The sequence below is a fragment of the Rhinolophus sinicus genome, linkage group LG16, assembly GCF_036562045.2.
Source record: "Rhinolophus sinicus isolate RSC01 linkage group LG16, ASM3656204v1, whole genome shotgun sequence".
In the NCBI taxonomy this organism is placed as follows: Eukaryota; Metazoa; Chordata; class Mammalia; order Chiroptera; family Rhinolophidae; genus Rhinolophus; species Rhinolophus sinicus.
The window spans coordinates 16,394,781-16,410,210 of record NC_133765.1 but is presented as its reverse complement, the minus strand read 5'-3'; the positions used below and the strand labels follow the sequence as shown (position 1 = coordinate 16,410,210).

Genomic DNA, 15,430 nt, shown 5'->3' with positions numbered 1-15,430 from the left:
CGCAGTGTGGCGCTTTCTGATTGGATGTGGGTTTGGCGGGAAGGCCGTGGGGTCAAGGAAGGCGGAGCGCAGGCCAGGGTGTTCCGGGGTGTTTTTGGACTTTAGGCTGGAGCAGCTGTGGCGCCCCCTTGGTGGGGCACAGGACTTTACCATGTACCCATGTGCGTAAGCCCCCGGCGGCATGCAAATGGCTTGCTGTCGGCCTTGTGCGGTAGTCCTCTCCCCCTGGGCCTGCTCAGGCCCGCTCGCCTTCCCGCTCCTCATCTTTGCAAACAAGGCCCCTGCCTAGAGGTGTGCCCGTCATCCACCCAAAGCTTGCGTCCTCTCTCTTTTCCACCCCTTTCCCGGTGCAGAAAGGCCTTTACCATCCAGCACCCTGGGACCGGGCAGGATTTGATTGCTTCTGTAATAAGGAATGGGTGTCCTGGGGCAAGAGAGGGGGAGGATAGGCAAGAGCTGGGTTGGGGCACAGTGTCCATTTTGGAGGACTTTGGAACAATCCCCCGATTCTTGTATTCCGTAAAGATCGACTCAACTTTAGGATACAACGTGTGTTTACTTCTGGGAAAAGTGGGGGGGAGGAATCCAGGCGTACCCCCAGCTCATCACCATAATGCGTTCCAGCCTGTCCCTTGACTTCTTAGAGGAGAGTGGGAACCCGACCCTCACCATGGGACACACCCGATAGAGGAGTTGGAACTTTTCCGTAGGACTTGGGAGCCTCTGAACAGTGTCCTCTGGTCTGCCCCTGGAAAGATGGCTTTGGCAGTAGGGAGAACGAGGAGGATGGAGGGAGATCAGCGGGAAACCAGGAGAAACCCTCCCTGCCTCTTCTTCCCTCCAGAGTGATCTTTCTATATATTATTCAGTTTGGGCTGCTGCCATAACAAAAATAACCACAGTGGCTTAAACAACACAAGATATTTTCTCAAAGTTCTAGAAGCTGGAAGTCGTAGATCAAGGTCTGGGAGGATTGATTTCTGGTGAGGGCTCTCTTCCTGGCTTGCCGAGGGCTGCTTTCTTGCTGTGTCTTCACATGAGAGGAGGGGGAAGAGAATAAGCTTTCTGGTGCCTCTTCTTAGAAGGACACTAATCCTATTGGATCATAGCCCCACCCTTATGACCTCATTTAACCTTAATTACTTCCTATCTCCAGCTGGGGTTTAGGGCTTCAACAGATAATTGAGGGGGTGGGGCATGATTCAATCTATAGCATCCTCCTTCCTCAGGGCTCTAACCACACCATGCACGTAACAGAATTGTAGCCTACTGTATCACGTTGTGTTTTTAAGCACTATATGTTTTTCTGAATATTAAAGTAATACATACTTAGAGTAGAAAGTGTGGAAATGCAGGAAAATACAAAGAAAATTAAAATACGTAAACCCACAAACAGGTTTTTTTTCCAGTATATATATAGTCATACTTTTTAAACACAATTTGGATCAAACAATATGATATTTTTGGTAACAGTTTATTGAGCTATAATTCACATACTATATAATTCACCCCTTTAAAGTGGTACATAATTCAATTTTTTTAGTATATTCAGTTGTGCAGCCGTCACCACAATCAATTTTACAACATTTTGATCATCCCCAAAATGAAAGCCATACCCTTGAGCTGTCAAACCCCAATCCCTCTTATCTCCTCAGCCCTAGGCAACCTCTACTTTCAATTTCTGTAGATTTGCCTCTTCTAAGCATTTTGTATAAACTGAATCATAAAACACGTGGTCTTTTGTGACTGACATCTTTCACTAAGAATACATGTTTTCAAGGATCATCCATGTTGTAGCATGTACCAGTACTTCATTCCTTTTTCTTTCTGTTGACATACAATTCACATACCATACAATTCACCTATTTAAAGTATACAATTCAATTACTTTTAGTATATTCATGTAATTGTGCAACTATTCGCATAATCCATTTAGAACATTTTTATCACCCCAAATGTCGCTCCTTTTTATTGCCAAATAATATGCCACTGTATGGGAATACCACGTTTTATTTCTCCGTGCATCAGTTGGTGAGCATTTGTACTTTGTGGATATTATGAATAATGATGCTATGAACATTTGTGTACAATTTTTTGTGTGGACATATGTTCATTTCTCTAGGAATGTATTTGCTGGGTCATATGGTAACTCTATGTTTAACCTTTTGAGGAAGTGCCAGACAAACCATGTGATTTTTTAAAATCCAGATTCTCACTTAATGTTAATCATGTGCATTTTCACAAATTGCTAAATGTACTTGGAACACTTGGCTTTTAATGTTTGCAGAGTTCCAAATCTTAGTTAACTGATCCCCTCTTACTGGACATTTAAATTATTTCCCATTTTCATTATTATAAACAGCATTATTTCTGTAGAGCAGATTAGTCAGAACATTGGATCAAATGACACAGGCAGTTTTAAGGCTTTTGGTGCATAATGATAAATTGCCTTCCAAAAAAGTTGCATTTGTTTGTATTCTGGTAAGTTCAGTTTGGGAATGCCAGTTGCACACCACCTTATATTTTAATTGTCTCCCGAGGTAAGTCACCAGGGCAGGGACTTGTTTGGGCATCTTTGACCCCGTGCCCAGCTCAATGTGCATAGTACGAGTCGGTGTTACACACATTAGTGAGAGCAAAGGACGGCCCAGATCAGTGCAGCGGCTGTGGGTAGAGAGGAGGGTACAGGTGTCTGAGTCATCGTGAAGGTCGGCTCCATGGGACTTATCACTTGGTTGCCGTGGGGACTCAGTGCAGACTCAAGTAGAAGAAGGTATTGCAAGGCCACACTCCATACTCATTTAGGGGCAGACGCTGGTTGGGACGATCTGAAGACTGGCAGCAACTGTTTTTTGTACTCCACTCTGTGAGCAGCCGTCTTTATACAAAGCCCTGGAAGAACTGCCTTCACTGAGCTAGCGAGGTCATCAAACTCTCTGTTCACCTGGATCTCCTGAGGAGAAACCCATGACAAGACAGTACATTATCGCTTTCTGAGAACTTGACTTTTTCACATACACACACAAGGTCTTGAAAAAGCTCCTTAGGCCAGCTTGTCTCCTATGGATGAAAATGTCATTACTCCCCAAACTATTAAAATCAAGAAGGGAAGGGTCTCAAGGGCCCCCCCTTGAGAGGTTCTAGGGGCCTGCTCTATTTCTTGACCTGGGGGCTGGTTATGTAGGTGTATTCTGTTTGTGAAAATTCACTGAGCTGTGCCCTTAATCTATGTACACTTATCAGCATAAATGTTGTTCCTCAATAAAATAGAAAAACAAAGGGTTTGGGGAGAAGAGAACTAGCCCTGATTGAGTCTTCTCTGCGCAGGCCGTTTCCCTAGGGTCTGTCATCGCATCCTATTTTCACAGTGACCCTGGGTGGTAGGCCCCATTACACACGAAGATAAAACTGAGTCCTGGGAAGGATTTCATGAGAACTGGAAGGATTCAGAAATATTTCCCTTGAAGCTGAGGATAAAATCTGGGCTAGTCAGACTAATAACAGTTAAGGAACCGGAAAGTAGAACATTGCATCTAGAATAGTATTGATCTCTAACTCAGAATCCAAGATCCCATGTGATGGGCTCAGGACTTGGTTCCAGGCCCGTCTCATTACCAACCCTGTGGTATTTTCACTATACTTAAAGTTTCAGATAATACCCAGACATTGTATTAAACAAGCGTGTATTTTGGTAGGATGATTTCCTATCTCATTCCACTTCCTTAGAAGGACAGGATCCAGTGCTGACAGGAGTTCTCAGAGCAGAGGGAACAAGGTCATGGCAAGCTATTCTCCGACTTTAGAACAGTAGAGACCAGGCAGATAGAAGGAAAGAATAAGGATGTTTGACACCAGTTGTCCCAAGCCTGAAGGACTGGAACTAAAAACACATCTCTGGAAAGGCACTGACTCAAGTCTGAGTTGAAATAAACTGGGGTTGAATAAGCAGTGATTGGTGACTAGCCTTTCTTTAAATAATTCATGTTTGGGGATTCTCTCTTTAACGTTAACTGCCTTAGAAAAAAAGTGGCATTTGTTTCTATACTAAAAAGGCAAAATTGAATGAAAAGGGGTCCTGATTTCCCTACGGCCACACAAGTGAATATTCCAAGCATCTCAGTCCACTTGCAGGCAGTACAGGCTGGGTGGGGGAGGGGGCTGCCTTACAAGTGCTGAACCTACAAATCCAAATATCAGTGAACAGTGAGTGTCGTGCGCCCTGAGCCACTATCTTCTCTCAGCCAATGTAGAACCCAGGCAGGGTCTGAGGTGAGAGCACAGCAGTACCCCAGTCAGGAGCAGGAGTGGAGCCAGTGGCATAATGACCTACACGCAGGCCTGGGATAGAACTTGGACTCGGCCATGCCATGTATGTGGGCAGGGCACTCTATTTCTCTAAGCCCCACTTTCTCCCTCTAAATGATACCTCCCAGGGATGTGGGAAGGATCCGAGATGAGGTTTATGAAAAGCTCTTACGGAGAAATCCAACAGTTCCAGGGCAGACACTGGATTATCCTGGACAGACTTGAGAACACCCAAGCAGCCTTTATTTTGCATGGGATTCCTGGACACCTAGGAAATACACATACACACAAAACTGAGAAAAGTTGGTCCCAGGGAGGCTGGGAGAGCAACACAAAAGGGAAAGAGGGATCCCTCTTCTCTGATGATGTGCCTCAGGATAGCCCCTCTGTCTCAGCTCAGGTGTCTCCATTAGACAGAATGCCTTGCACTGGGGAAGGCAGGGAGTGGGCTCTGGCTGAGCCATGTGCCATGCGCCAAGGATATAATAGACACACAAGACACACCCTTGCCCTTAAAGAGCTCACTCACTGAGGGAAGAGAGGAAAAAGAAACACCATAAAAATGCAGTGTGATAAGTGTAATGGAAGAACGTGCACCAACTCTACCTGGGAGGTAAAGGTTGGGTAAGTGATAAACCACCTCAGCTGAGCTTTACAGGGGAAGTGGGTGGAGCTGGGCATTTCAGCAAGAAGAGCAGCGGGAGCAAAGAGATGAGAAATTGCACTATGTGCCTGGAGAATTCTGAGCGGCTTGGATGAGAGAGATGAACTTCAAGGCAGGAGGGAAGAATGGGTGGGCAGAGCCCAGATCTCAACACGCTGTGAATGACACACTACTAAGCTTGAATGTATCCAGTGGGGAGCCTCTGATGTGTTTAAAGCAGGGAGGGGACAAAGGTATGTGTCTGGTTTGAAAGACCATCTGGTAGTAAGAGGGAAGGAAGGGCCAGTGCTGGGAAACTAGCAGGTCAACAGAACTCGTGAAGGAGACGTGAGAAGGAGGAATAGGCAGCCTGAGCACTCTGCAGGAGGCGAGATGAAGGAGGGAAGACGTGGGAAAGAGCAAGACAAGCACTGGGCCCCAGCTTCTGATTCAATGAGGAGCCCCCCCTTCCACACACACACCAAGAGGCAACTCTTACAGGGAGATGATGTGCTCAGGTTGGACTCTCAGGATCCTATATGCTTATGGGACATCTGGGGAAGCATCCAACAGGTGGAAACGTGGATCCAGAGCTTAAGAGAAAGGTCTGGGTTCCAGTGCAGGGGCGGGAGAGGAGTGAGCCTCAGGCTGGGGATGGAGGTGATGCTGGGGGCTCCTCTGCCAGCTGCGGATGCTGAGGGCCACGCAGGGCTGGATGCTCCCCGGAGCTGGCAGTACTGTCCTCTGAGCACATGCTATTGGCACAGTGGCCTCATGGACCTGCTCCACCCTTGACTGCACCCTCTCTTCTCTGTCTTCTGCTCAGTTGCTCTCTCCCCAGTGGCAATCCTGGAGGAAGGGAACTCCTGCTATGCACACAAGACCTCAGGTAGGTCTAAGCGGTGGCCAACAGTACACCTGGGCTAACCTTGGGTTCCAGCAAGGTCAGAGGAAGAGTAGGGGAGAAGATGAAAGGGAAAGCAAGTGTGTCCCAACCATCATCAGCAGAGCAGCACTCCGGTGGGCTAAGAAGAAAGGAAAGCTGGGAGAGGTGGTGATGCCACTCGGAAGGAAGGATGCAGCACGGAGGTGTCTGAAGAAGTACATGGGCCAGGCCAGAGATGGGTGAGTGAGTGGCAAGGGGAAGAAGTGGTCACAAGAGGAAGCCAGGAGGCTCCTTCCCCGACCTGGGCTCTGGAACCTGTGCACCCCACAGCCACTGGGGTGGGGAGATGTGGCAGGGGAGAGATCTGTGTGGACCGGCACTGGCAGGTCTGTGCTGGGGCCTCCCCCATCGGGCTAGCACTCACAACAAGGCTCCTCAGTGTCTGGTTGACCCGGAGGCCCCGGCCCAGGCTCAGTGCTCCCACGGCAGAGATGCGGTTGTTGCTGCAACAGAAAGACATGTATTGTGCTACCTCCTGAGGAGCTGTGCAGAGCCAGATTGTCCCAGGGTCCCAGCTGGCACTGCTGGGGTATCCACAGGGTAGGGCTACAATTCTAGCCTCCACTCACACCCCAGGGACCCTGAGCATTTCAGTGGATAAAAGCTGGCTGGTGACCCTGCTACATCGGAGGCTCCCTGTGTTCAGGGAGCTCACCCAGCAAACATACCTGGAGCTTCCCACCACTGTGGAGTTCACCTGCTGCTTCCTGGCTCTCAGAGCTCAGCAGGTGTTCTGTGGCAGCTGGCACCCTGTACCTATCACCATGACAACGTCTGTTCTGGAAAACCACCTAGCTCCCTCTCCACTTCTCTCACTGGACTCAAACTCCAGGCCTCAGCATGGCTCTTGGCTACTTTGTCTCTGAAGCCAGTCCTGTTTCTCTCTGACTTCTCAGACCCCAGCGCCAGCCTCGCTCGTGGAATCCTCTGGCCTTGGCTCCTTCCGTGGCAGGAAAGGAAGGTAGGACTACAGCAGGCAGGCCCTGCTGACTCTGCAGCTCCGGGGAGGGGCTCGGCCACATAGCCCATGACCTGTCAGGCCTCTGCCTCTCTCCTTCCCTCTGGTCTTCCAGCCCCCCCCCCCTTTCTTCTGCCTCCCCGCCACCACTCTGGTTCAAGCGGTTGTTTCTCAGTCTAGTTGTGTAGGGCACAGCTACCTGGCCCATGCTGGTGTTATGAGCCTTGCGCTCCCTGCCCCCCCACCCCTACCCCCACCCCTGGCTGAAGCAGTCTCGCCAGTTGTTGATAGGCCGGTCAGCCGCTCCCAGCAGCCGGATGCTGGATGGCTGCCGGCCGCAGCCGCAGTGGCTCACAGCGGCCCTCGGCAGCTCACCACAGCCCAGCTCCAGGGAGAGCTGTTGTTTACAATCTTAGCTGTAGAGGGCGCAGCTCACTGGCCCATGTGGGAATCAAACAGGGGACCACCTGAGCCACCGGGCTCCTTCTGGTCTTGCAGCTCCTGCTCTGGCTACCTGCCGAGGCCTGAGACCCTGCCTGTGCCTGGAGAAGCCGCTCACACTGCAGGCCCCCAGCAACCATAGGCTGGACAGAGCATGCATATGGACCTACGTGTCAGAGTCAGCTCCTCTTTGGAAAGGGAGGAAAACTCACACAGAGCACCCAGCCCACACTAGGCTCTGCAGAAGAGGCTTTACACATATGTTTGCAATTCCCAGCCCCTGCCTGTGCTGTAGGAATTATGAGTCCAGTGTATAAATGGTGACCTCAAGTGAGAAGATGGAGCTGGGTGCTCCTGGATTGTGGCTCAAGCCCCATCACGGGTAGACAGTGGTAAGCTTGGGAATTAAAGTGGAGAACAGCAGCAAGATCATGGAGCCCCTGGTCCCCTGTGTGGCTATGGGCCCAGACGCTGACCCAGGGGCACCTGTGCTCCTTACCTCACATTGAGTTCTTCTAACACATTGTTGGTCCTAAGTGCCTCACCCACCGCGGAGGCTCCAGGGTCTCCAAAGCCATTGTAGGAGATGTCTAGGACTCTCAGGAAGATGTTTGCCTAGAACACAAAAGAGTAAAGTCATGGGAACACAGGGAATGGTCGAGAAAGGCAGCGCCACAACCTCTGAGCCCAGGCTGTGTGAGGTGCAAAGAGCATGGGCTGAGAGCAGGACAGAGGTTCCAGGGAAGAGTCTTGAGTCTGATGATGGTGATCAGTAGAGCTGAACAACCAGAAGCACAGCGCAGAGGGGGGTGTGGATGTGAATGACCCTGAGACTGAGGTATCTGCCTGTGGCAGCAGGCTCCAGAGACACGGTGACCAGGCCCCATGCTCACTCAGGGGCCTCTTTTATGGGCAGAGACCCCGAAGCACAGAGCAGCCCAGGGGCCCAGAGTTGGATGAAATCTTCCCTGGGGACTGTGATGGGGAGAAGGGTAGGAGTTTGTGGGTATTCTGGGAAGACCGAGCTTGACCTGCCACCTTGTGGGGCAGGACCCCAGCTCAGACATCAGAGGGCAAGGCAGTAGCTGCCATTCCCTGAGAAGGAACCCACAAAGGTAGCTAACATGAGGGGCATTGCAGGTGCCTTCTTCCACCCTGGCAGGGGCTGCTGCCACCCATTCCTGGGGCCTATGAACCACAACACCCAAGGGTAGGCTATTAGAGTGTGTACTGGGATCCAAAGGGGCCAAGGGTCACTCAAGAAAGCATGTGCACATGTCCCACAGGGAACATGTGTCACTGGACTGCACACCTGAGTGTCTGATGTCTGGGGAAGGTGTGCGACATTCAGCTGTGGACACCTCAGTGAGTGATGTGAGAGCACAGTGTACAGAAGTCATTAAAAGGGGCTGGGAAAATTAAAGCCACCTAGTAAAATATTCCTTAAGCTCTGCTTAAAAGATCCAAGGCTTGGGCCCGCCCGGTGGCTCAGGCGGTTGGAGCTCCATGCTCCTAACTCTGAAGGCTGCCAGTTTGATTCCCACATGAGCTAGTGGGCTCTCAACCACAAGGTTGCTGGTTCAACTCCCGCAAGGGATGGTGGGCTCCGCCCCCTGCAACTAACAATGGCAACTGGACCTGGAGCTGAGCTGCACCCTCCACAACTAAAGATTGAAAGGACAACAACTTGGAAAAAAAGGCCTGGAAGTACACACTGTTCCCCAATAAAGTCCTGTTCCCCTTCCCCAATAAAATCTTAAAAAAAAGAAAAAGAAAGATCCAAGCTGAAGAGCTGCAATAATGGGGAACTGGCCCCTAGGGGACCTGCCCCCAGGGGACAGCCTGGAGGGGCTGACTGTGGGGTGGGGGTGGGGCCTCATACCTCCAGTCCCCTGGCAAAGGCAATGGCTCCTGGGCCTCGAAGGTGATTCCAGCTTATGTTAAGCTCAATGAGTCCTGTGTTTTCTGCCAGGGCTGGTCCAAGCGTCTCCCCTTCAGAAACACCAAGACAGACCTTCTTATTTCCTTTGTTCATTCGTTTGAAAAATGATACGGATGCCTGCTGTGTGCCAGAGTCTCTGCTGGGCATGAGGCTCATGGAGTTGAACCCAACATGGACCTGCCCTGCCCCCAAGGATTTCATATTTAATAGGGGAGACAGAAATAAAAATGAGTGGGATGTACCCTGTTTCCCTGAAAATAAGATCTAGCTGTACGATCAGCTCTAATGCATCTTTTGGAGCAAAAATTCCTAAAAGACCCAGTATTATATTATATTATATTATATTATATTATATTATATTATATTATATTATATTATATTATATTATAAATATAACATCTGGTCTTATAGTAAAATAAGACCGGGTCTTAGATGAAGTTTTGATCCAAAAGACGCATTAGAGCTGATGGTCCGGCTAGGTCATATTTTCAGGGAAACACAGTATGCTATTATAGACTACAAACAGGAAGGCATGGGAACAGAGTGGAGGCTAACCCTGTTTAGGGGTGGTGGTCAGGAAAGTCAGGACAGAGGAGATAACCTTGAAGACTGAGGGACTTACCATGCATATCTGGCTGCACGGTGGAGAGCAGACACAGGAAAGAATGAATGTGCAGAGGCACAGGGAGCATTGGGGCACTTGTGGAAATGCAGGCAAGCCTGGCCCTGGGTGGGGGGTTTGGGGGGAAGCCAGTAAAATGAGGTAAGAGCGATGGACAATTGAGAGAGGCCTTGAATGCTAGGACAAGCCTCTTGGGCACTGCCCTATTGGTGGCAAAGAGGCAGGGAGGGCTTTAAGATGTGACAAGGGTGGATTCCTTAGTGGGTTTAGGGAATGGACTGGGATGGGCAGGGATAAAGATGAGAGGCCAGGGTCCAGTTGAAAGGCCTGTGCCATAGTCTAGGCAAGAGGTGACAAGGCTGGCACAGCTGTGATGGAGAAGAGGCAGTAGTGGTAGAGAAAGGAAATGGGGGGGCTATGTGGGGTGAGAAACCCTGAGAGATATTTAGCATGTAAAGTGGGCAGAAACCCCACCCACCCACCCTGCTGTTGACTCTGTCAACACTCAACGAGTCTGACCTGCTTCCAGGTCTCAAAAGTGCAGGAACCAACACACCTCTTGGCTGTTCCCCTGCATAGGACTGTTGATCTGCCTCTTCACCTGGCTAACAGCTCTTCACCCCTCCTAACCTGGGTTCCTGGCATCGGAAAGCCTTGCTTGCCCAGCTGGGCTGGACCACCTCAGGACCTATGTCCACTGTGCTTCCATCCTTCCAGTCTCTGGCCAGTAGACCTCTCTCTGCCTGGCCTGTCTCTCCCATCAGCCTGGGAGACCCTCAGAGATCTGAATTTGACCCCCTTCCAGGGTCCCATCACCTAGCACAGTTCTAGTATGGCTGGTTTGAAGAAATGCACAGAGGAAAAATAGATGAACTAACAGCAGTGCGCTCAGCCAGCTGCTCAGCCAGAACTTGCCACAGGAGATACTTTTAGCACCTTGGAGAGCTCCCTGCAAGGCGCCTCGGACTCCCTGAGAACAGGGCTCCGGACTCCCTTCCCAGCACTGGGTCTGACTCCCACAGGTTTTCAGATAAGGTACTTTCCTCTTCCTCAGACACTTCTAGGGATGGGGGGAGAGGGCAATGGTCCCCCACTTTGTAGTGAAGTCTCTACTTTGCTGAATGACTAGAGGGTTAGAAGTTTGTTCTACACGTATGAACCGATCTCTTATAGTTCCAAGGCTTGTTCTCTGTGATCCCTGCAGCCAACCTATGAGGTAGGTGCTACCATTTCCATGGGTCAGGTGGAGAAACTTCACCCCTCAAGGAAGTCGGACCCACCCACAGATTCCCTACTTGGAGAAACAAAATGGCCCCACTGAGTCTGTCCTTTTCCAGGCTGAGGACCCCTTACCCCACATTTGTGCAGCCTTCGTGGAGCCTTAGCTTCCAGCCACCTCCATCCTGGCAGTCTCTCTGGTGCTTGCTCTCTGACCATGCAAGCCCAGAGGGACACCTATACTTTGTTGAAAGTCTGAAATGGGTTTTTCTTTTAATTTCACAATAATTTTCTTAGTTGGCAAACTGGCTCTCTGGCAGTTAAATTCTAGGGATGATTCCCACAGGCCAAGGCTGGTGCCACCCCACTCACTCTAAGCAGTTTGGGACAGAGCAGTGATTCCCAAACTTTCTGGATTAGACAGATTTCCTGGGGCATCTGTTAAAATGCAGATGAACGGGCACACCCAAGAGTCTAGTTCAGCAGGTCTAGGATGCAGGAATCTGTATTCCTAACCCGGATTCCAGGTGATTCTCATAATTGATTGGGGTAGTTTGGGGCAGGCAGGTAGAACTGCATGTTCCTGGCAAAGCAGACAGCCCATGCAAAGGCCCTGAGGCATGAGAGAAAGTGGTAAGATAAAGGATCCCCACGGATGTCTTCCACAGCACTTGGAATAAAATCTCCATGCCTTTTGCCATGATTTGTAGCCCTGCACCCCTGTTGCCTCTCCACCCCACAGCACAGCCACTCTCCCCTGGCTCACTAGCCCAGTCACACTGGTATCTGTCAGGCTGGAAAATAGGCCGCGTGTTCACTATTCCTCTGCTTGAAATGCAAGACTAATCCCTCTGGTCTTGCCATGGCTAATTCTTCCACACCCTGCACATTTCAGCTTAAATGTCATCTCTGCACAGAGGTCAACCAGCCACCCAGGCGACCCCTCTAAAGCAGGTGTCCCCATTCTTCTCTAGAATCATACCCTGTTTATTTCTTTTGCAGCACCAATATTTATGGAGAATTGTCTTGTTAATATGTGATCCTTAGGCCAGGGCCTTTGTTTTGTTCATGGCTAGATTCCTAGTGGCCAAATCAGCTCCCCGTGCATGTAGCAGCAGGAAGTGAGATATTTATGGAAGTGATTAAGAGTTCTGTGTGGAAAGAGTGAGAAAGGAGCAGGTCTAAGTGGGACATGGGGAGCAGGAGCCAGAGCAAGGATACTCAGAGTGGTCCTGCCAACCTCCACCCACCCCTACCCCAGGAAAATGGGCTCAAGTGCCCCATGGTGGCCCTGGCCAGGTATTACCTGCTTGGTCATTTAGCTGGTTATAGCTCAGGTCCAGGAACTTCAGGCCTGTGTGGGCCAACAGGAGTTCAGCAAGGTACTGGGCTGCCTGCTCCTCCAGGCCGTTCCCTGCCAGCTGTACCTTCTGCATGGTGGGGTTCGCTATGAGGGCAGCACAGATGGCCTGGGCTCCCACTGCTCCCAGCTGGTTTTCCGACAGGTCCACATCTGAGGGCAGCACCACTCCTCAGTCAGTGGGATCCACAGCCAGTCACCACCCTCCCCCCAAACTGTCAGGCCTGAGGCAGCAGAAGGGGCTTTGCAATCAGACTGTCCTGGGGTACATGGTGACTCTCCCACCCGTTGGCTGGGTTCCCTCAGGCCCCAGGCAGTTTCCCTGACGTCCATCCCTGTCCTGTGTGTCCGCGAATTTTTTCGTGAAGGGGACAAAATCACCTAGTTAGTATTGCTATAGAGAATACTTGTGATGGAGATGCAGCCACCCCATTGATGATTCGTGCCTGGCAACAATTTAAGCCACCCACAGAAGTCCTCACTGCCATGTTTCTGGGGACTAGCATAATAATCCAGGAGGCTGTGCTCAGGGCACTTATGTGGGCCACACGTAGTTTCATTAATGCTCACCACATCCCCAAGAGCTAAGTGGTATTGTTGGGACCATTCCACATATTGGAAACTGAGGCTCAGCGAGGTTGAGCTTCTTGCCCAGGGGCACCCCACTCTTCAGTGGCAGAGGCAGCATTTGAATTCAGCCCCACCAAACTCCCACCCAGCCCCCTCCTCTCATTCGGCTCAGCCCGACCTCTGTGTCAAAGGACTCTCCCACCTGCAGTCAGGCATTGGGAGGCCAGCAGAGGAGGGGAGTGGGTGGGGTGGGGCAGGTCAGGAAGGGAGTGGCGTCCTGCATTGGGGGCACCACAGAGGGTCTAACTCCACCCTGTGAGGAGGCCCTTTCCCAGCAATCCCAGCAGGCCCCAGGTGAGAAGGCCTGGCTGTTGGGGGGTCGGCGGTTACCCACATCCCTCAGGAAAGGGAGGACTCAAGTCTGCCCACCTGCCCCAGGCTCAGCACCTACCACAGATGCAGCTGCTTTTGCTCAGGGCACTTGCCAGGGCCTCCGTGCCAGCCCCACAGAGCCCGTTGTCCCGAAGGTCCAGCCGCTTGACATAGGGATTGGAGTTCAGTGAGGAAGCCAGAGCCTGAGCCCCCTGGGACAGAGACGAGCCTGAGGACGCTGGTCCTTCCCAGGGCTGAAGGTCCCCAGACACAGCTAGCTGCTACTCTGTCTTGTATTTCCAAGGCTCAGTCCACTCGGTGCCTTCCAGCTGGAAGGCCCTCCCTTTCCCACATGCCCAGGGGACACCTGCTTCTCATTCTAAGCTCCACCAAGATGTCACTTCCTGGAGCCTTTCCTGACCCCCAGCAGGTTAGGTGCCCACTGCAGGCTCCCCGGCCCTTATACCGAACTCTGCCATAGCCCCAATCCCACCTGCCACCTAGATTTGTGAGTGGGGGTTGGGGGGGACGTTCCTGGCAGAGAAAGGTCAGGGAGTGTGTGGGATAGGCTCCAGGAAGGGGGCTACATCCATGGCTACTGCCTCCCATGTCTTCTCCCTCCACGCCTGGCCCTAACGTCCCTCCAGGGATACCTGGGGCCCCAGGCCACGGTGCCGCAGGTTCAGCTCTGGGTCCCTCCCTTGGCGCAGAAAACAGGAGGCGGGCACAACGCTGTGGACCCGGCAAGACCTCAGGTAGAGGGTCTCCTTGACCAGTTCTCCAAGCCCGTGGGTGCCTGATCGGAAACAAGAGGAAGAATGTGGATCCCTCCCCAGGCACAGCCAGCCATCTTCCAAGGGTTCCCCTCTCCTCTGTCACGACCCAGTATTTTAATGTCACTCTGGAAGTTTGTTCTAATGGTGGAATTCTTGATGCGGCCAGGAGCATTGACGGGAGGGCTCGGGGCTGGAGTTGCCTCCCACTGTCCTGAAGGTGTCCCACGGAGGGGTGCGCTCCCTGCTCTGCTGGACAGGGGGCCCCTATTCACTCGGCCCCAGCCTGCCCCCTCCACTCCCCAGGGTGAAGAGACAGGCCGGGGGTCACCTTCTGTCTCCAGGTCAGAGTCTGAATCCACGTCTGAACCCTTCTCGGCCTCTGGGACCCCTGCAAAACGTCCAGCGGCCGCCGCCGCCTCTTTCTCCCGCCCTTCATTCTCCCCAGACTTCTCGCAGGGACCCCTCTTGGTTATGCCCATTTTGCAGTTGCCTGCACTGAGATCTGGACTGCTCGCGACGGCACCTAGGACGCGGCGGGGGATGTGGGTGGATCCTCCAGCAGCACCGACCAATCGCATGTGGCGTGTCGCGAACAGACGCCCTCTGCAGCCAATAGATAAGCGTTCCCCGGAGGCAGTCTCCTCGGCAACCCGGTGTTGTGGGTTGCTGCAGAAACCGCAGTGGTTTGTTCAGACCTTGAGTCTGCTCCTAGCCCGGCGTATAAGAGCGCGCGTCACGGGTCCAGGCGCAAGGCTGGACGCTTTGCGGGCGCTTGGTTTCCCTGCGGTCCCTTGAGCTTCCAGCATTGCCCCGTCTTCCCACGGACTGGAGAACATGCCTGATTCTAGAGCTTGGGCGCTTGGGGTGTGAGGGAAGCTCAGGAGGGCCTGGGGAACCTTGCAGAGCCCGGTCACCCTCCTCTCTGGAGCCAGAGTCACGCTTTCACTCTGTGGGTCCCAGTTCTCTCTCATACTCTAGCGTCGCATATGCAGCTTCATCCACCAGGAACATTCCTCCTCAACTTTGTTGAACTTTTGAATATTCAAGTGTCTGCTCAGAGCTTTCCTTGGCCCCTCCTCTGGGCTCCTGTCACCAGCATGCCATCCTCTCACGGTACCTACAACACTTACCATTCCCTCACCATCCAGAGGGCAGGAGACAGGGGCTGCTCCTCTCTGCATGCCCAGGATCTGGCAGAGGGAGTCTGGAGAGGGTGGAAGGCAGAGGGCAGCTGGGAGTTGGGACTGAGCCTAGGCTGGGGGGTGGAGACTGGATCT

General features: G+C 52.0%; 1 protein-coding gene across 2 annotated transcripts; it reads right to left on the bottom strand.

The window, feature by feature from the left end:
• Positions 1-1,460: 1,460 nt before the first annotated feature.
• LRRC74B (leucine rich repeat containing 74B) lies at positions 1,461-15,386 on the bottom strand. 2 transcript variants are annotated; one of them, XM_074321500.1, is made up of 9 exons: positions 14,482-15,386; positions 14,031-14,173; positions 13,457-13,589; positions 12,382-12,588; positions 9,176-9,285; positions 7,793-7,908; positions 6,259-6,337; positions 4,478-4,573; positions 1,461-2,953 (listed from the first exon to the last, which is right to left on the bottom strand). In XM_074321500.1, the coding sequence occupies exons 1-9, from the start codon at positions 14,729-14,731 to the stop codon at positions 2,798-2,800; spliced, it is 1,290 nt and encodes a 429-aa protein (XP_074177601.1). In that variant the 5' UTR covers positions 14,732-15,386; the 3' UTR covers positions 1,461-2,797. The 2 variants fall into 2 exon arrangements, with proteins under 2 accessions (XP_074177601.1, XP_074177602.1); XM_074321501.1 differs by lacking the exon at positions 4,478-4,573 and having other exon boundaries at positions 2,666-2,953.
• Between the last annotated feature and the right edge of the window lie 44 nt (positions 15,387-15,430).

Coding starts and splice junctions, on each gene's coding strand:
- LRRC74B (XM_074321500.1), bottom strand. CDS start 14,731: ATGCGATTGGTCGGTGCTGCTGGAGGATCCACCCACATCCCCCGCCGC. Junction 12,589..13,456: donor CAAAAGCAGCTGCATCTGTG/GTAGGTGCTGAG, acceptor TGCTGCCCTCAG/ATGTGGACCTGTCGGAAAAC. Junction 9,286..12,381: donor CCAGCTAAATGACCAAGCAG/GTAATACCTGGC, acceptor GTGTTTCTGAAG/GGGAGACGCTTGGACCAGCC.